Source organism: Misgurnus anguillicaudatus, chromosome 20 (assembly GCF_027580225.2).
Source record: "Misgurnus anguillicaudatus chromosome 20, ASM2758022v2, whole genome shotgun sequence".
In the NCBI taxonomy this organism is placed as follows: domain Eukaryota; kingdom Metazoa; phylum Chordata; class Actinopteri; order Cypriniformes; family Cobitidae; genus Misgurnus; species Misgurnus anguillicaudatus.
In genome coordinates, this window is record NC_073356.2 from 39,305,398 (window position 1) to 39,329,730 (window position 24,333).

At 39.6% G+C, this 24,333-nt stretch overlaps 1 protein-coding gene across 1 annotated transcript; it reads right to left on the bottom strand.

Moving 5' to 3' along the window:
* Positions 1–22,058: 22,058 nt before the first annotated feature.
* Positions 22,059–23,635, bottom strand: LOC141351435 (E3 SUMO-protein ligase ZBED1-like). Its single transcript, XM_073858155.1, has 3 exons — positions 23,561–23,635; positions 22,378–23,472; positions 22,059–22,183 (listed from the first exon to the last, which is right to left on the bottom strand). Exons 1-3 carry the CDS (start codon positions 23,625–23,627, stop codon positions 22,059–22,061), a joined length of 1,287 nt encoding a protein of 428 aa, XP_073714256.1. The 5' UTR covers positions 23,628–23,635.
* Positions 23,636–24,333: the final 698 nt, after the last annotated feature.

Consider the following 24,333-nt stretch of genomic DNA (forward strand, 5'->3'; position numbering starts at 1 on the left):
GGGATATCTTTGCTTTACAGTGTCATAGAGACATGGGGGTGGGCTCATTTTACTCAGGCATCCAATCAGTCTCTCAGGATCCTTACATAGGTATTAAGCCACGCCCCTAGCAACCACTTTTGAACACCCTAGCAACATAAAATTCAAACAGTTATATCTCCGCATCCGAACATCGTAGAGACACGGGGGTTGGACCGTTTGACTCGTGACTCGGAGGGTAATCACTATGGGATGCCAATTTTTTCCCTAGCAACCAAATACAGTACCCTAGCAACAAAGTAAACAAAGCCTTATATCTCTGCATCAGAACATCGTAGAGACACGGGGGCTGGACCGTTTGACTCGTGACTCAGAGTGAAATCATTATGGGATGCCAATTTTTTCCCTAGCAACCAAATACAGTACCCTAGCAACAGAGTAAACAAAGCCTTATATCTCCGCATCAGAACATCGTAGAGACACGGGGGTTGGACCGTTTGACTTGTGACTCAGAATGTAATCACTATGGGATGCCAATTTTTTCCCTAGCAACCAAATACAGTACCCTAGCAACAGAGTACACAAAGCCTTATATCTCAGCATCAGAACATCGTAGAGACACGGGGGTTGGACCGTTTGACTCGTGACTCAGAGTGTAATCATTATGGGATGCCAATTTTTTCCCTAGCAACCAAATACAGTACCCTAGCAACAGAGTAAACAAAGCCTTATATCTCCGCATCGAAACATCGTAGAGACACGGGGGTTGGACCGTTTTACTTGTGACTCGGAGCGTAATCATTATGGGATGCCAATTTTTTCCCTAGCAACCAAATACAGTACCCTAGCAACAGAGTAAACAAAGCCTTACACGGGGGTTGGACCGTTTGACTAGTGACTCGGAGTGTAATCATTATGGGATTCCAATTTTTAGAGTATAATCATATATTGTTCTTCAAATTTGCCACGGCAAGCACCACTTCACATTTTCTTCAGGAAATGTACCTATCTAGTTTTTATTATATCTTATTATTCTTATGTCTGCACACTTTTTCGGCGCGTAACTCGTCCCGCACGGTTTGTCGTAGACACATGAATGAGGGCTCAAATTCACCGGTATATTGAGGAGAGGTGTGCTATGACTTTTATAAGCGATCGGGTGCAGGATTTCCGAAAGGGGGGCGAAAAACCACCCGAAAAAATCCCATTGACTTTACATTGGGCCGAACTTTGACGGGTCATACCAACGCTCAAGGATTTTGTAGAAACATGTGGGTTACATTATTTGAAGAGGGTGGTAGGCTCTGTAAGAACATGGATCATAATGGGGTGTAAGTTGTACCCCTGGGGTGTAAGAGGCACCCGAAATTTCCCATTGACTTATAATGGGGCAGGAAACATGCCCATATAAGGGAATAAAAAAGTTCCAGATGGGATATCATTGCTTTACAATGTCGTAGAGACAAGGGGGTGGGCTCATTTTACTCAGACATCCAATCAGTCTATCAGTATAGTCCCAAAGCTTTTAAGCCACGCCCCTAGCAACCACTTTTGAGCACCCTAGCAACATAAAATTCAAACAGTTATATCTCTGCATCAGAACATCATAGAGACACGGGGATTGGACCGTTTGACTCGTGACTCGGAGTGTAATCATTATGGGATGCCATTTTTTTCCCTAGCAACCAAATACAGTACCCTAGCAACAGAGTAAACAAAGCCTTATATCTCCGCATCAGAACATCGTAGAGACACAGGGGTTGGACCGTTTGACTCGTGACTCAGAATGTAATCACTATGGGATGTAATTTTTTTCCCTAGCAACCAAATACAGTATCCTAGCAACAGAGTAAACAAAGCCTTAAATCTCCGCATCAGAACATCGTAGAGACACAGGGGTTGGACCGTTTGACTCGTGACTCAGAATGTAATCACTATGGGATGTAATTTTTTCCCCTAGCAACCAAATACAGTACCCTAGCAACAGAGTAAACAAAGCCTTAAATCTCCGCATCAAAACATCGTAGAGACACGGGGGTTGGACGTTTTACTCGTGACTCAGAGTGTAATCACTAGTGGATGCCAATTTTCTCCCTAGCAACCAAATACAGTACCCTAGCAACAGAGTAAACAAAGCCTTATATCCCCCCATCAGAACATCGTAGAGACACGGGGGTTGGACTGTTTGACTCGTGACTCAGAGTGTAATCACTATGGGATGCCAATTTTTTCCCTAGCAACCAAATACAGTACCCTAGCAACAGAGTAAACAAAGCTTTATATCTCCGCATCAGAACATCATAGAGACACGGGGGTTGGACCGTTTGACTCGTGACTCAGAGTGTAATCACTAGTGGATGCCAATTTTCTCCCTAGCAACCAAATACAGTACCCTAGCAACAGAGTAAAAAAAGCCTTATATCCCCGCATCAGAACATCGTAGAGACACGGGGGTTGGACCGTTTGACTCGTGACTCAGAGTGTAATCACTATGGGATGCCAATTTTTTCCCTAGCAACAAAATACAGTACCCTAGCAACAGAGTAAACAAAGCCTTATATCTCCGCATCAGAACATCGTAGAGACACGGGGGTTGGACTGTTTGACTCGTGACTCAGAGTGTAATCACTATGGGATGCCAAATTTTTCCCTAGCAACCAAATACAGTACCCTAGCAACAGAGTAAACAAAGCCTTATATCTCCGCATCAGAACATCGTAGAGACACAGGGGTTGGACCGTTTGACTCGTGGATCAGTGTGTAATCACTATGGGATGCCAATTTTTCCCTAGCAACCAAATACAGTACCCTAGCAACAGAGTAAACAAAGCCTTATATCTCAGCATCAGAAAATCGTAGAGACATAGGGGTTGGACTGTTTGACTCGTGACTCAGAGTGTAATCACTATGGGATGCCAATTTTTTCCCTAGCAACCAAATGCAGTACCCTAGCAACAGAGTAAACAAAGCCTTATACCTCCGCATCAGAACCTCGTAGAGACATGGGGGTTGGACCGCTTGACTCGTGACTCAGTGTGTAATCACTATGGGATGCCAAATTTTTCCCTAGCGACCAAATACAGTACCCTAGCAACAGAGTAAACAAAGCCTTATATCTCCGCATCAGAACATCGTAGAGACACTGGGGTTGGACCGTTTGACTCATGGATCAGTGTGTAATCACTATGGGATGCCAATTTTTCCCTAGCAACCAAATACAGTACCCTAGCAACAGAGTAAACAAAGCCTTATATCTCAGCATCAGAACATCGTAGAGACATAGGGGTTGGACCGTTTGACTCGTGACTCAGAGTGTAATCACTATGGGATGCCAATTTTTTCCCTAGCAACCAAATGCAGTACCCTAGCAACAGAGTAAACAAAGCCTTATACCTCCGCATCAGAACCTCGTAGAGACACGGGGGTTGGACCGCTTGACTCGTGACTCAGTGTGTAATCACTATGGGATGCCAATTTTTTCCCTAGCAACCAAATACAGTACCCTAGCAACAGAGTAAACAAAGCCTTATATCTCAGCATCAGAACATCGTAGAGACACTGGGGTTGGACCGTTTTACTGGTAACTGGGAGAATAATCATTCTTAGAATATTTAGTCCCCCGAAATTTGCCACGGCAAGCACCACTTCACATTTTCTTCAGGAAATGTACCTATCTAGTTATACATTTTGTGCATACACTAAAAGGATACTTTTAAAAAGTACATATTAAATACTCTTTAAATAAAGCACAACAGGTAGAAGCATACTTGTTTTATACTTTATGTACTTCAATCATATTTCTAATACAATACTACTCTTTTTTCCTGAGCTTTGCCAACCACAAGCGCCGCCTCTGATAATTTCTTGCATTCCTTTCCCTGGGTTTTAATAACTTTTTGAAGTCGATAATGTTCCAAAAATTTTTCTCGATCTGTCCTATTGGTACAACCTCAAAAACGGCAGTAATTAACTATTTTCCTTGACGACGTTCGGGATATACTTCAGTGCCTGTGCTCTGTTGTGATGCGGAGTACCTCCAATATGGCGACTTCCGCTCTGATGACGCGTTGTGAAAACCCTCTATTAAAGCTGCCATGTCCAATAAAAAACACACCAGTTTTGAGTTTGCTGTTCTGAAGAAGCATTGTCTGATGTGAACCATGCCTCGCACAAAAGAGTTCTCAGAAGACCTACGATCAAGAATTGTTGACTAACATAAAGCTGGAAAGGGCTACAAAAGTATATCTAAAAGCCTTGGTGTCCGTGTGTGCACAGTAAGACAGATTGTCTACAAATGGAGAAAGTTCAGCACTGTTGCTACACTACCTAGGCGTGGTCGTCCTGTAAAGATGACTGCAAGAGCACATCGCAGAATGCTCAATAAGGTGAAGAAGAATCCTAGAGTGTCAACTAAAGACTTACAGAAATCTCTAACATTTTTGTTGACAAATCTACTATAAGGAAAACATTAAACAAGAATGGACTTCATGGGAGGACACCACGGAGGAAGCCACTGCTGTCCAAAAAAACGTTTTGAAGTTTGCAAAAGAGCACCTGGATGTTTCACAGCACTACTGGCAAAACATTATGTGGACAGACGAAACCAAAATTGAGTTGTTTGGAAAGAACACAACGCTATGTGTGGAGAACAAAAGGCACAGGACACCAACATCAAAACCTCATCCCAACTGTGAAATATGGTGGAGGGGGCATCATGGTTTGGGCCCTGGACGGATTACTGTCATCGATGGAAAAATGAATTCCAAAGTTTATCAGGACATTTTGCAGGAAAACTTACGACCATCTGTCCGCCAACTGAAGCTTAACAGAGGATGGACGATGCAACAGGACAACGACCCAAAGCATAGAAGTAAATCAACAACAGAATGGCTTCAACAGAAGAAAATACGCCTTCTGGAGTGTCCCAGTCAGAGTCCTGACCTCAACCCGATTGAGATGCTGTGGCATGACCTCAAGAGAGCGATTCACACCAAACATCTCAAGAATATTGCTGAACTGAAACACTTTTGTAAAGAGGAATGGTCCAAAATTTCTCCTGACCGTTGAGCAGGTCTGATCTGCAACTATAGGAAACGTTTGGTTGAGGTTATTGCTGCCAAAGGAGGGTCAACCAGTTATTAAACCCAAAGGTTCACATACTTTTCCCACCCTGCACTATGAATGTTTACATGTTGTTCATTAAAAACATGAAAACGTATAATGCTTGTGCGGTATTAGTTTAAGCAGACTGTGTTTCTCTATTGTTGTGACTTAGATGAAGATCAGAACACATTTTATGACCAATTTATGAAGAAATCCGAGTAAGCCCAAAGGGTTCACATACTTTTTCTTTCAACTGTACTTAATATTTATTTAAAATTGTAAATATATATTTTAAATATTGAGTAGATTGTGGTCCCTTACTGTGTAGCGATGTGTCTTTATATTTAAAACTAAAACAAACGTTTGTCTTTTTAAAAGTTCTGTCACATTTCATAAAGTTTATTCACTGGTGCTCACTGGTTTTTGCGTTGCATTGTGGGAATTTTTAGGGAACGAACGTTTCAGTGCACTGGAGGGATTTTGCGATTGAGACAGCCCTTAAAATGGCCGACTCCCTGATCAGTGCCCTGACTACTGAATAGGGCTGCAACTAACTAATATTTTAATAGTCGACTAGTCACTGACTATTGAAACGATTCGTCGACTAATCGAATAATTATTATTTTTTTCTTAAATTTAGCATGAGATTGCTTTAATCTGTGGAAAATGATAGTAAACAAGAAAGAAGGGGGTAGTTCAATGAAAATGTTTTACATTAAATGAAAACAAGTTTTACATTTTTAATAATTGCAGCTACTTATAATAATATGATTGGTTCTGTTTGAAATTCATTATCTTTTATTATTAAATAAAATAAATTAATTAAACTATTATTGGATGAACACCCCCCCCCATAACGTCAGACCTCCGTCCCGAATTTCAGCCAATCTCATCTGGTCACCCTAATATATACTGGGTGAGGGCATTCGCCTGTTGTGGGGTGCACGTCTGCTTCTTTTGCAGAAAGGGGTCCATGGTGGCTCTCTTCTTCAGACTGCATGCATTTAATTTAAAATTTTGTCAGGCACAGTCGGGCATAACGTTAAATCCTTTATTTATTTTAAAGCGAAAATACGCTTATAAAATGTACAATGTACATCCAAAACAAAACGTATTGGCTTCCATGTTATTTACATCTTACAGAGGCGAGTCAAACTCCGTTTCATTCAACTGTCTGACGTGCTTTCTCTTTAAATGTTTGTGCATGACCGAGGTGCTGCCGTGAAACGCAAAGACTGCTCTGCAAACCATGCAGGTAATCTTTTTATTCGCCGTATCCAGGCTTAAATGCTCCCAAACTTCGGATGTTTTGGTACGCGCAGCTGCTGCGTTGGACGCTGCCATTTCTGTATGTTATCACTGAGCAGAGAAGCTAATGCGCATGTGCGACTCTCGGCAGAGATTGTAATGAAGAGAGACGCCTCACTCGGTCGGAAAAAAACATGTCTGACGACAACTTCGACAATGATATTCATTGTCGACTATTTCTATCATCGATTTTTGTTGACAACGTCGACGAATCGTTGCAGCCCTACTACTGAACATGAAAGCTGGTTGAGAAACACCCAAAGCCTTATATCTCCGCATCAGAACGTCGTAGAGACATGGGGGTTGGACCGTTTTACTTGTGGCTTGAAGTGTAATCATTATGGGATGCCAATTTTCTGCCTAGCAACCAAACTTAGTACCCTAGCAACGGAATAAACAAAGCCTTATATCTCCGCATCAGAACATTGTAGAGACATGGGGGTTGGGTCTTTGGGTCATGTTAGCTTCATGCTAAGTCATACTAGCTTCAAGCTAGTTTCATGCTAGCTTTATGCTTATTTCATAATAAATCTTGCTAACTTCATGCTAAATCATGCTAGCTTCACGTTAAATCTTGTTAGCTTCACGGTAAATCATGCTAGCATCATGTTAATCATCCTAATTTCATGTTAGCTTCATGCTAATCATGCTACCACCGCGCTTGCTCCAGGCTACCACCGCGCTTGCTCCGGGCTACCACCGCGCTTGCTCCGGGCTACCACCGCGCTTGCTCCGGGCTACCACCGCGCTTGCTCCGGGCTACCACCGCGCTTGCTCCGGGCTACCACCGCGCTTGCTCCGGGCTACCACCGCGCTTGCTCCGGGCTACCACCGCGCTTGCTCTGGGCTACCACCGCGCTTGCTCCGGGCTGGCTTCATGTAAACATCTAGACTAAACTAAATTTCATAAGTAGAGGTTTATCTTGTCAGACTGTTAAAAATGTTCACGCTACGCTTTGTCAAGCCAACAAAAAGTTTGTCCTCAAACTTTAATATCTAGTTCCTATTACATTTAAAACACATATAAAACAAAAAAGTTAACATATAGAAATACATAATATTTCATGTTGTTATTGCTAATATAATTATAAAAGACTACTGCTTTCGATACTTTCCAGTGTTGGGGTTGGTTGTTGTGCTATTAACCACATAACGCGTGACTTTGTTGCTTCTTCACCGTGGTAAGAAAAAATCCCGTACGGTCAAAAACCTACTCACAAAATAGCATCACAAATGGGGTCCAGTTACAAATATGCAGGGTTTAAATTGGGCTGAGCCTGAGCCCCGTCAGATAGGCTGAAGGTCTGCTCCGTGCCAACAGTGCAGAGTGACTAGTCGCTGTGTATGTCCATTCTCATAAAAAGCATACAAATAACAAATAAAGCAGTGTGATTATCGTGCTATACATACGCCTAATTCCAATTTTGCGAGCATATGATACACCAGTCCTTCCCAGACTTGAGGGCAGCGTACTGGTTAATGCGAGGAGAGAAAACTGTAATTTTTCATCCATTAGCTGGCGGCAGCAATTGATAGTTTATAACCATAGTAAAGGCGAATGGTGTCTCAATATCACTGTGGTTAAAGGCATATGCGGGGACGCACATCGTCTAAGCCGAGCGTAGTTGCGACTGGTCATAGTTTCAGATGGTGCAAAAGGCATAAATATTTTTCACAACGACGCACATAGCTAAGCTCAACGTAGGGCTTACACAACTTTTTTTACGTCCGGTTGGTGCAACCGGCCCCTGATGTGTGAAAACACGCACATACATAACAGTATCTGTTGCTCACTGCTCAGCGGGTTGACCCCAGAGGCACATTTCACTGTGACACCAAGACCCGGCGCTTGTGGGCCAGTACAAGCGACACAGTAGCCTATCTGTACAGATGTGAAGCTAAGATTCATCTAAACAGTTGCTAGGTTTGTCTAAATGGGTCTAAAAGTCGTCAAGTTGGCAACACAGTCGCTAAGTTGGCAACACTGCTTCAGCCAATCCCCTTTTTTAGCAAGTAAACCCCACCCACTAATTAACTCTGAATTTGCATACAAGTTGAAAATATAAATGAAAACGAAAATGTAAATGTAAATGAAAACCAGTAAATAAAAGTGAACATAAAATGTACATTGACTTTCCATATTAATTTTATTTTTGAAACTATTATTGCATGAGCATCAATATATGCCTTTTTAAAATGTATGTTTTTTTTCCATGTTTGCCTTTTAATTTTAATATTGGCAGTCTTACCTCGAGATTCTATTGAAAATGAAGTGCCACATGCCGCCTTGCTTTTTTTTAACGTTGCAGTGTTTCCCACAGATCTGAAATTAACTTGTGGTGGTAGCCTGATTTATTGAATTATTGATGCGTGATTTATTGAACTTTAATATTAATTTTACATTACAGTTTGTTAATCTTACCACCCCAAACTTTCTTTGAACAAAGCTGACACTGTTTGTCAAAGCACCACGAAAACACTTACTGTTGCACTGATATATGAAGCAATTAGATGACCCCTTTTTTATTCAAACTCAATAAAATACAATACTATGTATAGTATATTAATAGACAGTGCAGGTCTATAGATTATAAATGTGACTGATGTTATGATGGTTATAATTTCTATTAGATAGAGCAGAAGCAGTAAAAGTGCCTATCTTTCTATTTCTCTCTTACCAATTAAAAAAGCTTAATCCACTCATTATTTCAGATTTAAAAGTCTACTTGCGGTCCCGGTGACTTTACTTACAGCTTTGCTTTTTTATATCTTGAGTCAGCTTGAGCTTTGCTCGTTCAGTGCAATGCTTTACATTAGCATGGATTTTTTGCTACCATATCTGTGCAAACTTTTTAGAAAAGATATGGTTTATTATTAATAAGATTATAAAAATGGGAGTAAGAAAATGCAGCGCGTGGTCGTAACAAGAGCCAGTTGTTATCGCCATAGAAACTGGAGACACGCTGAAACTGCACTTGAGCTTTAGCGCGGTAGCCCTCGTGGCCGTTCTCCGATCGACTCAGGTTTTACACAAAATATTAATCAGACTTGGGAACCGTAGTAATTAAACTAGGACCGACACCGACGCGACTGACCATTTAAAATATAAACCCGGAACCGCACGGGTCTCGGGTATCTGTGAAGACCTCTAATGGTAAAACTCTGCTCAAGTTCAGACACATGGAAGGATACAATGTGACACTGCTTGCCTCGCGTCGCACCCAATTAATTGAGAAACAGAAAGCACACGAACGCTCACCGGGAGAGACACGACGTTATCGAACGCAAAATGAAGCCAACTTGATGTGTTGAAGGCTCAGAGCACGTTATAAAATGTATTCTTAAGATACACATTTCTGTTTTAATAAATGCTCATAGTAAAGCATAGCATATTGCCTAAAACATAAGGTAGGTCCAAAAATAATCAGTGATACATTTGCGACCCATTAAAAATTAGGGTCGCAATGGCATTTTAAAAGGTCGCATATGTGACCAAAATGGTCGCAGTGTAGTTCCACACACACACACACACACACACACACACACACACACACACACACACACACACACACACACACACACACACACACACACACACACACAAAAACACATAGCCCCGGCGCTACCCTTCCACTCACAACACTTTTTTTTTTAAATCCCCTACAGCGCGGAACATAACCCTAACCGGCGCCGAATCGGAGGACAAATGGCTGCTGAGTTTCGAAATAGTTTAGGTACAAGGTGATCGCGTTGAAAATAAAGGCGTTTGTGAAGGTCATTTGAAAATTACCGTGCCTCATTTAAGAAAATGACAGCTCCGAAGAGACATTAGTTTAGTTTGAGGTATTTCTAACAATAATAAAGAAAGGATGATCATCTTCACCTTATCTGTTACCAGTGTTGGCAACGTTACTTTAAAAAAGTAATTAGTTATAGTTACTAATTACTTCTTACAAATAGTAACTGAGTTAGTAACTGCGTTACATCATTATAAAAGTAACTAATCACAAGGGAAACTAATTATTGCGCTACTTAAAAAAAATCCAATATTTCAAATAACTTTGATGCCCCCAATATTAAATATCTTAAATGAATAAAATGGATACTAAAAAGAAACCACTATTTTGGTGGCAGCATGTGATGATGTGAGGTGCTTCATTAGATTAGAATTACTTGCCACAGACGTGGAGTGACTTTTTCTTTCTGGGCATAAGTTGTACTTTACACAAACATTCTTGCCTTTCACCTCAACAATGGAAAAGTACTGTGTCAGGATTTTCAAAGACAGAACCCAACAAAATGAGTTTTAATATATAACAGAAAGCCCTCGAGGGAGCAAACAAGACAAAACTTTAACATGACCAACATAACCAAAATACCAAACACACTGAAGACAATGAACGAGCACAAGACGGAAAACACCAGGGGCCTCATTTATAAAATGCTGCGTAAAAAACATCCTACATTTGATCTTACGATCATTTATCAAAAATGCGTACGTGTGATTTATAAAGCGAACGTACATGCAGAACTTGCGTACCCCTTTCAAATCTATAAATCGCAAATGAGCTTGAACTTGTGCGTGCAGCCGAGCTGTTTCATATCTCCGCCTTTAAACGATGCGTAATACAATGTCAGACATATAAAAGAGCGCTTGTCAATGTTTAAACCCAATTTCAAACAGAAAGAATGGCTAATATTTCCAAAAACCTGCAGCAATCAGACAAGCAAAAGTGCGTACGTCTGCTCAGACCCTGACGTGGCGCTAAGCACTTTTCCACGTCAAAGACAGTTTTTATAAATATGGACTTCGCCGTCGATTTTTGCCTACGCACACTTTACGATCAAATTTGTGCGTACGCACGCTTTATAAATGAGGCCCCTGGACATTAAATAGGGAAACTAATCAAGGTAAACAGGTAAGAGGAGTAACTAATAATGAATCATTAATTAGATGATAAGGGGGCGGGGCCACACTCAAAACTGGGAAACACATAGCACACACACAACAGAGGTCAAAATAGATCCCCCACAAGACATATTAACAGAGAGGTAGCAAGTCACGATCCCGTCAAAATAAACAAGACACAAAAATACATGAAAGCTGCCAGAATTGTGACATAGTGCTTATTATACTTCAGCTGTGTTCCAAAGGATGCTTAGAATGAAGCCTCAAAATGCGTCCTTATTTCTCCGCGCTGTTAAGGATAGAACGAATGGATCCTTAACAGCCGAGGCTATCCCAAGACTCATTGCGCGCCTGCAACGGCTGCTAAAATAAACAATTAAATAAAAGTGTGTATTTAGCAGAAAACACTTTTCTTGTCAATGTTTTAGTATTATAAGTTGTATTAGTATAATTCTGTTTATATTGCGTATATTTCTAAGATTGATTAATTTGATATACTGTTGTGAATAGTTTAATCTACATCAACGTCATATTTTCTGAAATAAATGTATTTTTTCTGGTTCCATATTTATTCTAATGTGTCAGAAACGTCTCCGCTGTGTCCTGCTGACAGGCGCGGTGGACGCGTGTAAATTATGGTCCTCCGAAGGCTAGACCGTCTCATTTCAGTTCTCTTCGCGGACTTCGGGGGCTGCCAACTTGAAAGACTGAGTGCTCGTCTTTTTAAGGTTGCATCCTTAGAAGGTCGCAGCCCTTGAATTTGGGGACAGCGTGTTTGCGACCGCTACCTTTGAGCTCGTTGTACTTGCCATCGATCGGTTGCCGCTTTGCGAGATTCAAAGTGATTGCTGCGCGAGGGCCTGTGAGTGCTTTGAGATGGGGCACAGCCGCAGCTACAGCTGCTTGTTCCATCCACCAGAAAAGGTCGCTAGATTTGTCATAGTCGCTTTTTTGAAGTAAAGTTGCTAAAGGGATCTTGAAAGTTGTTAAATCTAGCGACAAAGTGAACAAGTTGCCAACACTGCTCAGACTTTTTTTACACTGCTCGAACTGTGCGTGCTTGTGTGTGAACTCTGCCTCTGGTTGGCTAACGATGGATGTTAAGCCAATCATCATCAGTTATGTGGTTGTCCCACCACCCAACACACACTAGAGAAAACATTGACTGTCTGACAGAGAGAGAGAGAGTGAGAGAGCCTACATGGGTGAAAATCCCTTCAGTGAGATCCATTATATAACGAGGAGCATTTTAATGTCAGTAACGGTAACGGCGTTATAACGGGGAAAACAGTAATTTATTTGATTACTCATTACTGAAAAAAGGATCGCCGTTTATTTATAACGCCGTTATTATCATCACTGTCTGTTACATCACTGAAATGTAGATGTAATGTATTTCCAAATCTAAGCCCATTTTATGCGGAATGTTGCCTAATAGACTCCAACACGATAAAACAAAGGATAAAACAGGCACCTTCAGAATGAGTAAAGGCACTGTGTGTGAGAAAGCCCTTGTCTGTTCTAGAACAAAAACAGCAAAGATATTTAATGCTAATGTATGAGGCATATAGGCCTACGCTGAGTTTTATTCATTTATGATGAGGTGCGTTCTAGTTAACAAAGCCTTCATGCACGGACCTGTTATTATATTCTCTGCTATATTTCCTTTTATTTATTAAATACATGCAATTGGTTGATGAAGCATTTATTAAAATTAAGATACAATTTATACAAAACGAAATTCACTTTAAAGAAATGCTTTCTACAAAGCAAAACTTAATTAAGTGGTAAAAATCATGTCTGAGGTTTTACAAAAACAAAACTTACTCTGCACTTTACTGTTAGCCTAAAAGACGTAAATGTTAATAATTTGGATCACAATCAGGATAGACTTTAATGTTAATTCTTTTATTGCTGTATTTTATTTACTATTTGAATAAAGGAATTTTTCAAAAAATAGCCTGCAGCATTTACTTTGCGTTTGGTTTCGCATGCTCACAAGGTTTGCGAAGTGACCTTGCGCCAAATGTTTTTATTGGTTTATTAAGTACAAACAGGCCAGTGAGTGTGAGGGATTTGTTCACTTAACACAAAAAGATCTTGGAAAGAGATGACTAACTGTAGTAGCGTTTAGTCCACTGTCTATAATAGCCTAATTTAGAGATCACTTTTTTAAACCGACAACTTTGACCGGTAAACGTTGATGCGGTCAACCATCGGTCAAACGGTCATCGCCATCGGTTAACATCCCTAGCCATGGCTTCCCTTGGCCACCATGTAGCTCTGCCCCTGCCAGTTTGACTAGTCATTCTAAAATGAGGTTTATTCTGTTCTTTTTGAGTCTGACGTGCTATTTTGACTGTGCGTCATCAACCTTGAACTAAAGTTCGATTCAGTTTGATTTGTGAAAAGGCTCGACCGATTACTTACGGAGAACTGGCTCAAAAGAACAATTCGTTCAAGAACCAAACATCCATTAGTTTAGGTCTGCTGTTACTATTATCACTGTATTACGCTAACGCAGCATTAAAGGGTTAGTTCACCCAAAAATGAAAAAAGTAATTAATCCCTCATGTCGTTCAAAACTCGGAAGACCTCCGTTCATCTTCGTGACACAGTTTAAGATGTTTTAGATTTAGTCTTAAGAGCTTTCTGACCCTCCATTGAAAGTGTATGTACAGTTTACTGTCCATGTCCAGAAAGGTAATAAAAACATCGTTAAAGTAGTCCATGTGACATCAGTGGGTCAGTTAGAATGTCATGAAGTAACACGGTCTCACACCCATGGCGTCAATATTTGACGACACTTGACCATGCGTCAATATGTTGACGCGGAGGGTATACCTTTCGCGTCATTTTTTGACGAACTGGGGACTTCAATACTATTAGGTACGCGAAATTAAATAGTTGTCGCCTGGCATTGGGGTTAGGGAAAGGTTTGGGTAGGGATGTCATTATGTAAATCTAACCCTAAACCGACGCGAAAATGGTAGAAAATGGTAAGAAAATAGGAAAGAGAATGCAACGGACTTAATAGTATTGAAGTCCCCAGTTCGTCAAAAAATGACGCGAAAGGTATACCCTCCGCGTCAACATATTGACGCATGGTCAAGTGTATAGAAAATACATCTTGGTCCAAAAATAACAATTCACCATTGCCTTACCTGCGGATTTAAAACTATACACATGATTGATGTGGATTAATTTCATATGCATATGTATGAGTGCTGAATAATCTGAATATTTCTTTCAATGACCCGCTGACTTCTATGGGTAACCAGCTTGTTTAAACCCTTGCATTGCACGATGAGACTATACAGTGTTAAACTTGTGTGAACGGTCAATAGCATATTTTACCATTTAAATATGAGATGTGGTGTGTGTGTAACAACAAAGCTGGTGAATACCGGTGTCTTGTACAGCAGATTTGTAATTTTGGTTATAAATGCCAATGCAAAAAATAAATGTCAGTAATTCTGTGTGTTTTAAGTGTTTGTAGGCTACATGGAGGGACTTCAAGTCAAAGTTAAAATCCTCATGCATGGCAAAGAACTGGGCTGCATCATTGGAAAGGTGGGTTTGAATATTTAAACAATGGTATGTTCCTAAAGCCCCATAGACAGGGTTTCTCTGTAGTGCCCAAAATGTTGTCTGTGTAGTCAGTTTATTAGACACACATGGAGCCTTCACGTGCTATAGTAATTATGACCAAAGCCCACGTGGAAAATGCACATGAACACCCCCTCATCTGGTATTTTCCACTGGGCACCTCGTAGAAAACATAAATATATATAGAATGGCTAGATGTCTCGTCCGTGTTGCTGGCCAAAGGAGTCGGACGTCAACATTTGGCGGCCATCTTACCACAGGCAGCTCGCTCACTCATAGCATTGTGTTTTAATGGTGCATGTTCTTTTAAATAACCATAACTTGCTCAATTTTCTACCGATTTTCAAACGGTTTGGTTTGTTATGAACATCAGATATTTACCTATGACACTGCATACTTCTGAATAATGTTCATGAAACATGTTTAAGCATCCAGAATTTAAGCCACGTTAATAACGTTTGTAAGAAACCAAACCATTTTGAAAGTCGGTAGAAAATTGAGCAAGTTATGGTTATTTACTTATATATATATATATAAAATATTTCTTTCAATGACCCGCTGACTTCTATGGGTAACCAGCTTGTTTAAACCCTTGCGTTGCACGAGGAGACTTTACAGTGTTAAACAGTGTTACAGTATAGCACATGAAGGCTGCAACAATCCCCTATCTCTCCATATATGCTGACTGTACATGTACTCTCCTGTATAAAAAATAAAAGTGAAACCTGTGAATATGGAATATCCAGTTTGTAAAAGTCTTGGGCAGTGCATGTATATCACCTACATCATATAAGTGGATGTCACGACTCCTGGGTGATCTGTGGTGTGTGTGTATGTGTGCATTTGTTTATTACCTGTTGGTGACGGTTTCTCACTTCATTTAAAACTTATTAAGTGCAAAAATACAACTTCATATTATGCTATAACTCACAGTACACGTGCATAAAACATTGAACACTATCAAGAAGTACTTACATTCAATTTTAAGTGATTCAACTTCATATACAAGTCACATATATAACATATGAACTCCGAAATACTTTTTTGAACAGACATTAAAAAGCGAAAGGCAACGTTAAGTATATATCCGTAAATTATAATAATAATAATAATAAAATAGCTTCATAAATGGATCCCTTCTAAAACAAAACTCAATATATTAACAGATAAATGCAAGAAAACTTTTACAGTAATTATCTAGCATCGACAGCTTTACCGTTGTTTGTTTGTCTGCTCGACTCCCTCCTGTCTGTGCATCAACCGTCCGCTGCTCTCACGTGGCTTGCTCAAGTGCAACCACTCATATTGAGCAGCTCCGCTGTTCACGAGATTCAAACATGTAAATAATAATAATGGAAGTTAATATTTTAATCATAAATATGGATTTATATTACTCGTTTATAAATCACTTCATGGCTTAGGACCCAAATACATGACAGATATGCTAACTGAATATAAACCTAAAAGATTACTCAGATCATTAGGATCAGGTCAGTTAGAGATATCAAGGGTTTACTCAAAACAAGGTGCGTCAGCATTTAGCTTTTATGCCACCTGTAGCTGGAATCAGCTTCCAGAAGAGATCAGATGTGCTTCAACAGTAAACACTTTTAAATCTAGCATAAAAACACATCTGTTTAACTCTGTATTTACTGAAGGAGCACTGTGCTGCTTCACACTGACTGCACTTTTAACTCAAGTCACTGTTTTATTCTTTTTAACATTTTAAACAGTTTTTATTAAAATCACATTTATTTTCTTTAATTGTTATCTTTGTTTTTATTGTGATTTTATCCTGTATCTCTTATTTTTACATTTTCTTTTTTCTCTTTTATATATTGTTTTCTCGTTTCTATGTGAAGCACTTTGAATGACCTCTGTGTATGAAATGTGCTATACAAATAAACTTGCCTTGCCTAAATAAATCTCCTTTCATTCGCAAGAGACTCGACTCGGAGTATTTCCTGACAGTGGGTGCCTATGGCTAATACTACAGTCAGGGCTATAGCCCCTCTCTCTCTCTCTATAAGCTCATCTTATTATAAGAAAGTCTATTTCTTAATTTAAGATTAAATGTATATTTTGAGAACATTTTACTTATCTTGTATACATTTAAACCAGTTGTAGTAGGGGACTCCTAAGCATTATTATAAAACTTTAAAATACCCCCCAATTGATGTGCACTTTAACACGTTTACCTTGGGCCGATTTACTTTAATGTGAACAAAGTTGCGACTATATATTTACAATAAAAGTGAGTGTGAGCATGTGTACCTTGTAACTCGGCACACAGATTCCACCACAGCAAGAGACACAAGGTGCTGCATAAACGAATCTCTTTGACCGAGCTGTGAGTCCAGAGGTACTTGCAGATGAAGCGTGAACATCGCACAGCCCATTGCACAACATCAACGACGTCCCCGCCGGACCTGAAACACACATCTGTGCGGTGTCAGCCTCACTATTTAATTACTTTTTATAATTATGCCATTTTATACACATAAAAAATCAATCCCCTCCACTTGCACAATGTCTCTCTGCTGAATGCTTCATTCTAATTGGCTGTGTTGTGTTAGTGATGAGTTCATGTGTCTTCATTTGTCCAGCTTATTTAAATGCACTTCTATCTTGCAGCATGGGGAAACGGTGAACAAAATTCGTAAAGAGGTGAGATCCCCCATCAATCCTTTTTGCTTTTCAGTGATGATTGAAACTCTTGGTCTGTGTAAAACTGTTTATCTGTGATTTCATTGTCTTTGCAGAGTGGTGCTCTCATAAATATCTCCACCAGCTGCCCGGAGCGTGTCATCACCCTATGCGGACGCAATGATGCCGTGTTTATGGCTATTGCCATGATTTTAGATCAGCTCGAGAAGGTACAGTTTCAGTCACATTCATTAAAGGGATAGAAAGTAGTATTCAGTTTGTTGTCATATAGAATTTCACTGCTAAATGGGAGTAGATCCTACACACTGGAGCTTTAAACATAATGCTAGCGAACAAGATGCTAATCAGATTCAACAAATTACGCTAAACTATGCTGAAAGTGGTACCGCCAGACCCGGAGATCAGCTGAATGGATTCCAAAATGATAAAAATCAATTGCTTTACTCAAGGGGAGGTGGAAAATGAGCTTAATTCCCCAAATGGTGGAATATCCATTTAAATGTTCAAAACTCCTGACTAGGATGCAATGGTTAAAGATTTTGATAGTACGGTTATAGTCTCCTAAATAATCATGGTTGTACGGTTATTATGGTTATTATGTATTCCAGTGGCGCAAAAAGTGGGTATGCGCTATATGCAGCGCATAGGGGTGCAGCACCATGGGGGTGCCAAAGCGATGGTATAAAAAAGTGTTTTTTTGTTTGTATTTTCGACATGTAGCAGCTGTTTTGCTTTTCTGAATCATTTCTGTATTTCCTCAACAGTATTTAAGATTACAAACAGTAATCTTTTTAGATTACAAACAGGCTAGAGTAGGCGCCCTCATAAGATTCCATTATAGAAGTTTGGATAATAATGGAATATCTCAAGCGGGCGCGCCGGCGCCGTGAGCGCGCTGAGCGAGCAGGTACGTACAGTTGTCACAGTATGCACACTGTTGTCGTCGAAAGATGGATTAAGCAAAAAGCATAATTAATTATTCTTCTAAATATCAATAAGCATCATTAATAATAAAAATAATAATAAAAATATTACAAATTGTCATGCAATTAATAATGTGCCTTTAATCCCACTCTCTTTAAACTCCTAAATAAAAAATTTTTGTTTCGTTCCACTTCGCTGGCTTCTCTTCTTTGCCGTCTTCCGTGAGTCAGTGGCGTAAAATGATGGCGTGGGAGAGGCAGAGACTTGAATTTATATGGGAGTGTAGGGCTGGGCGGTATGACGGTATGTTCCGTTACCGCGGAATAAAATGTCAGACGTAACAGATTTTTCTATTCCGTCTATTCCGCAGAATGCAAATAAGTGGGCGTGGCTAACTCTGCCCTCCAGCATGTTAGACTGAGTGTGACGGAGAAACACGTAAAATAGTTCACTTATAAAAAATGAACGAGTTATTTGTGTAATTTTTATAATAAGTGTCAGTGAATCCAGCAAGACTCTTGTCTTGCTCGCTCTCGCGCGCTCTCTCTCTCTCCTCATGCAGCAGCCGGCCGGTCTCTCGCATGCAGAGGTTTCTCTAGGCAAGCGCAAGGAGCTGCCTGCGACGCCAAATAAAGAGTTCTTCTCGCACATAATGCTAATTGTAAAGTTTTCTGAACTTTAAGCAAGCCAAGACAAAACTTGCGTTTATATCAGTGACACGTGCACTGCTGGAGCGATATAGTTTGGTGCGCCATTTGCTTATACAAACATATTTGATCGGAAAGACGAGAAAGAGATGAAAATGTTAAGGTCTAATAGAAAGTAAAGGGCGTCAAGACCTTAAAACAAACTTTGATCATCACATCATAGCACCTGTCACATTTATAATATCTAGAGCTTCTTCTCTCAGGTATTCTTAATACAGGTATTTATCCTGTCTGTAGGTTTTGCATATATTTATACTTGTTCATTTTACATATTGCATATGTTTAATGTAATGTATGCATAAATACAAAATACAATGAAGCCATACTTATAGCTTCAATAGTCTATAAAATTAATAACTCAATTAAAAACAAGAATCTGTCTAATCAAGACTTATCTGTTATTATCTTCTGGGCATTTTCACATTAACATTATTAACTTTAAATTGCTCATATTTTAAAAACTGTGGTGAGCATTTAGTTAAAAGCTATAGTGAGTGGTGTATTTCTGTACATTTTTATCATCAAAAAACAATTTAAACTGGAAAACATGTATACCGTGAAATATTTCGTTCCGTGAAAAAAAAAAGACTCATTCCGTGAAATAGATTTTTGGTCATTCCGCCCACCCCTATGGGAGTGTTATTCTAATGACGATCGTTTTCAGCTGCGGCATTTATGAAGGGCAGGTATTGCGTACACCTGAATTTCAAAGGTACGCACAGTTTCATAAATCATGCGGTGAGAGGAGTGTAAGCATAATCTTACGCCAACATAAACGTTTCTACGCAAGAATGATAAATGAGGGCCATCCCTAGGGATGCTCCGATCAGGATTTTTGCAGCCAATACCGATTTGTTATCTTTGTGATCGGCTGATACCAATTCCGGTTTTCTTTTTTTTAGCTAATATGCAAGCTCTTTGATGACTGTAACTTTTAAAAATGTTTCTAGATAAATTAAAACCACAGATGTTGCCTTTGTTATATTACTTGTCTTGCAGTAATTAAGTATATTATTGTTTTAATAGAGAATCAAATAAATAAGTACAACAAATATTTCTTCTGCAAAGAGATATTTAATATCACTTTAAAAAGGTCTCTTAAAAGAAATGTAAATTAAACACTTTACAGTCTTTATTGTATAAATGAAATATACACGCATTCATATGGAGTATAACAGTTCTTTAGTCAAGAGCAGAGAGCGATTATATTGAGATGTTACTGTAGGATATTGCAACTTTAAGACATGAGAGAGAGAGATCGCTCTGTTCACGGGTACCACTGATGACAGGCTGCTCTGTGCGTACGCGTCGGGTGTACGCAGACAAGAGCAGCTGTGAGGAAAATGAAAGTTTAAATTTGAAAGAGAGACTATAGTCTCAATATCATTTCTCCTGGTTAAATAAAGTTTGCTAAAACGCTCAATACTTTAAAACGCATGCAAATAATACACTTTCGGCATGAGGATGCAATTGTCAATGATAGATATGTGTTTTATACGGTGTTTGATGGGGATGTAAAGACGTGTTGCGCTGTTGACCGGAGCGCGTCCTCACATATCTCTGTAAAGGCAGAGAGAGAAATCCAAATCTGCATGTCGCACATGAGCAACGGGTTGAACAAATGCTCGCACTACGTAAAATATTGTCTCCAATTGCAGGCGCGTTCAGGATCCCTATGATGACAAAAGTAAACCAAAAGATCGGTTTATGAGATTTGCAAATTTAGCGAGTACCGATCGAGTCATTTAATGCCATTTTTCGTCCGATACTGATCGACCGTTCGGAGCATCCCGAGGTTTTACTTTGGATAATTGTGTTCAGGTCTGGAGCATAAAGTTCAGCTTAAGTGCAGAGGATTCAGGGCGCTTGAGAGTCATGCTCAGATACGGCTCAAGATTTGACATGATTTGTCTAGTGTGAATACACCAGTTTTATGACACATCTGTTTTTCATCAGAACATCTACAGGGTCATGTCCAAAAGTACCACCAAATCTAAGCCCCTGGTCACACTGCGCATTGTGGTCCCATGATGGCCAAATGAAGCGTTTCGAAGCATTATTGCTTTCTGATACAATTGTGTCGAAAATGGTTCATTACTCGAAGCTTCATTCAGATAGAAACTGCAGCACCATCTCCTGGTGAAGTAAATGTAATGCAACTAATAGACTTATATCTCAACGCCCAGTTTATTACGTGTTTACTGAGGCGGTCAGAGTTGACACAGTGGTTTGAAACTCATTATGTATGTGAATTTGACAGATATTGATGAATTTCATGTGTTCAACTCCTTGATAATAAAACATTTAGCATGAAATGTGTGTGTGTAATTATTTCTGTACACAATGAAAGAAAATCATAGACCACTACAATGTGTGAAAACTTTTTCTTGTTTAGCTTTGGGAAGCAGCAGTAATACCTTGTTTACTGGTGGGACAGATAATTTTGTATGTTAAAAATTATGTGCTTGGGTAACTGGATGTAGTTGTATAATATAGCAGAGTTTTTTTTGAATTTTCTGTTTTTGAAACCTGTTTAAATGTAACAATGTTTATGTTTTCTAATGAATAATAATCATAAATAAAATGTGGCAGAGGGTGTGCTTTGGGTACATGAAGAGGGCTTAGACAATGATGAGGAATGTATTCATTAAATATTATGGTTTTTATTCAAAAATATTATTTTCTCCACAGTCTTTGGTGACAGACGATTTCTTTTTTTTGAAACTATTTCACCAGCTTTAGAGAATATTCTCTCGCATGGCACAGATGATGCAGGGGTACACAAAAACAGTTTAGAAAGCTGGTATAAATGAGGATATATTGCTTTGTGGGTGGACCAATAAGCAAGAGGGTCAGCAGAACGCTGCAGTGGGGGATCGGTCATGTAGCGCTGGACCTCTTGCATCTGATGTTGCACTTTTGTTCCTCCTTGCATTACTTGCATCGTTGTCCAGCAGTTCCCAAAGGTTCAACTGATCTGCAAGAGAAATTAAAAACAAAACCAACATGTTACAAGTTATGCATTTTTTAGTTACATTTTTGGATATTTACTTTACCTTGACCTGTACTTTCAAGATTCTGTGCTGTATCTGGCTGTGCTGAGTGGCTAGAGGTTTGATGAGCAGTGTCTCTGATTAATGCTGTGCATTCAGATGTTAGTCGTCCAATTGCCGTCTGGGCCTGTATGATTATGAAAACCAAATGTTTTAAATCTTGGATCTAGCAGTGTAGCTAGTGTCAAAACACTTGTTGATTCAAGGGCTGAAAATTTATCTGCTAATCTTCTTGACAGATTCTGTCCCAGCTGCATTGCAGTGTCATTGGAAATGGTTTTGAGGGTTTCATTTATTGTGTATCGCAACATTTTCATCATGGGAATGACCTTAGAGCCAGATACTCTCTTCTCCTCAGAAAGTTCAACGGTGGCCACCTGGAATGGGGCTAGCACTTTCATGCACTCAGATATTGCAAAATATTCTTCTGATGTCAGAGGAGCCACATCAGTTCTCAGTGTAGCCAGTGCTGCACCCACTGGTTCTCTCTCTTCATATATACGCTGAAGCATTAAATAGGTACTGTTCCAGCGTGTATCAACCTCCAGAATCAGCTTCTTCACTGGACGTGCCATTTGTTCCTGTTTCTCTCTGAGCCGCTCTTTTGCTGTGGTACTGGTCTTAAAGTAAGTCACCATCCTTCGTGCTCTTGTTCTAATATCTTCCAGACCAGGAGTTGCATCAAGGGACTTCTTGACTACCAAATTCAAGGCATGTGCGATGCATATAACATGCCTAATCTTTAAGTTGTTGGCAATGGCTATCATATTTGAAGCAGCATCAGTGACCAGGGATTTTATTTTGCTCTGTATACCCCATTCTTCAAAGAGCAACCTCTTGACCTCTGCAAGGTTCTCCGCAGTGTGAGCTTTTGGAAATGACCGTACCCCCAGAAGTACTGTGGCAAGGTTATCCTTGTCATCTACATAATGGCATGTAACGGCCAGATACGCATCCATATTAATAGAGGTCCACATATCTGCAGTTAGGCTCACACCCTCTGTCTTCTGTAGCTCAGCCATGGCCTTCTGCTTCTGCTCCTCATATTTGTGGTCCACCATGACCTTCAGAGCCTGCCTGGATGGTAGTGCATAAGTGGGGTCAAGCTTAGCCACAAATGCTTTAAAGCCACTGTCATCCACAATAGAGAAAGGCTGTGAATCCTCCACAATCATGTCCACTAGAGCCTCATCAAGCTGTTGCTTGCGATTCACTGGACAGAAAATATGCAAATACATGTTAAACTTTAAGTAAAGTTTATTCATACTGTAACAGTAGAAACTATTCCATAAATGACCTACCTTGAGAGCTGGAGTTTTCCATTGACCCTCCAGACTGCTCATGCTTAGCCCTATAATGCCTCAGCATGAAAGACGTATTATTATTATTATACGCCAATTGCTGATCACACACCAAGCACTGAACCTGTAACAACAATGTTGATCTGTGTGAGAATCATTGCAATTACATATAGGCAAGGCAATTTTATTTGTATCACATTTCATACACATAGGCTATTTTTACATTAATGCATTCATCTTTTAAAACGCGTTACTTTTACTACGTTTACGCATTTCATTTACGCTACACCACCGTTTTCGACCCTCATAAACTGATTTGTTGGCAAACGCTGCAGACACTGTTTTAGTTTGAGAACTCAGATTTTGCGCTGCAGTGTAAATGAACGTAGACCGATTCTTATAAACGAACAACTGATGTTAACGTGACAGTGCATCGTTTTCAAAGTAAAAATTATTTTTATTCAGGTAAATGGAGGTTTGCAACGGAGGTTTTGCCAAAAATAGTAAACATCTACCAACCAGATATTAAAAACGTAATATCAGATTGTTTTAACATGTATCCATATCAGGGCCGGCCCTTGCCAATTTGCTGCCCTAGGCAAGATTTTACCTGGTGCCCTTTAGAATCACAATTGTGTTCCAATCATTTTGTTCATAAACTTACACGGAAACAAACTGCACAGATTTGTCTTGTTTTCTTTATTTAGAAAATATTTTGGAAACACACACAAACACACGCACACGCACACGAACACGAACACATACACACACAA

Excerpts from the sequence above, each read along its gene's own strand:
- LOC141351435 (XM_073858155.1), bottom strand. The coding sequence starts at position 23,627 with ATGCTGAGGCATTATAGGGCTAAGCATGAGCAGTCTGGAGGGTCAATG. Across the intron at positions 23,473-23,560 it reads GGAAAACTCCAGCTCTCAAG|TGAATCGCAAGCAACAGCTT; the intron begins GTAGGTCATTTA and ends TTTTCTGTCCAG. Across the intron at positions 22,184-22,377 it reads TAATCATACAGGCCCAGACG|ATCAGTTGAACCTTTGGGAA; the intron begins GCAATTGGACGA and ends TTTCTCTTGCAG.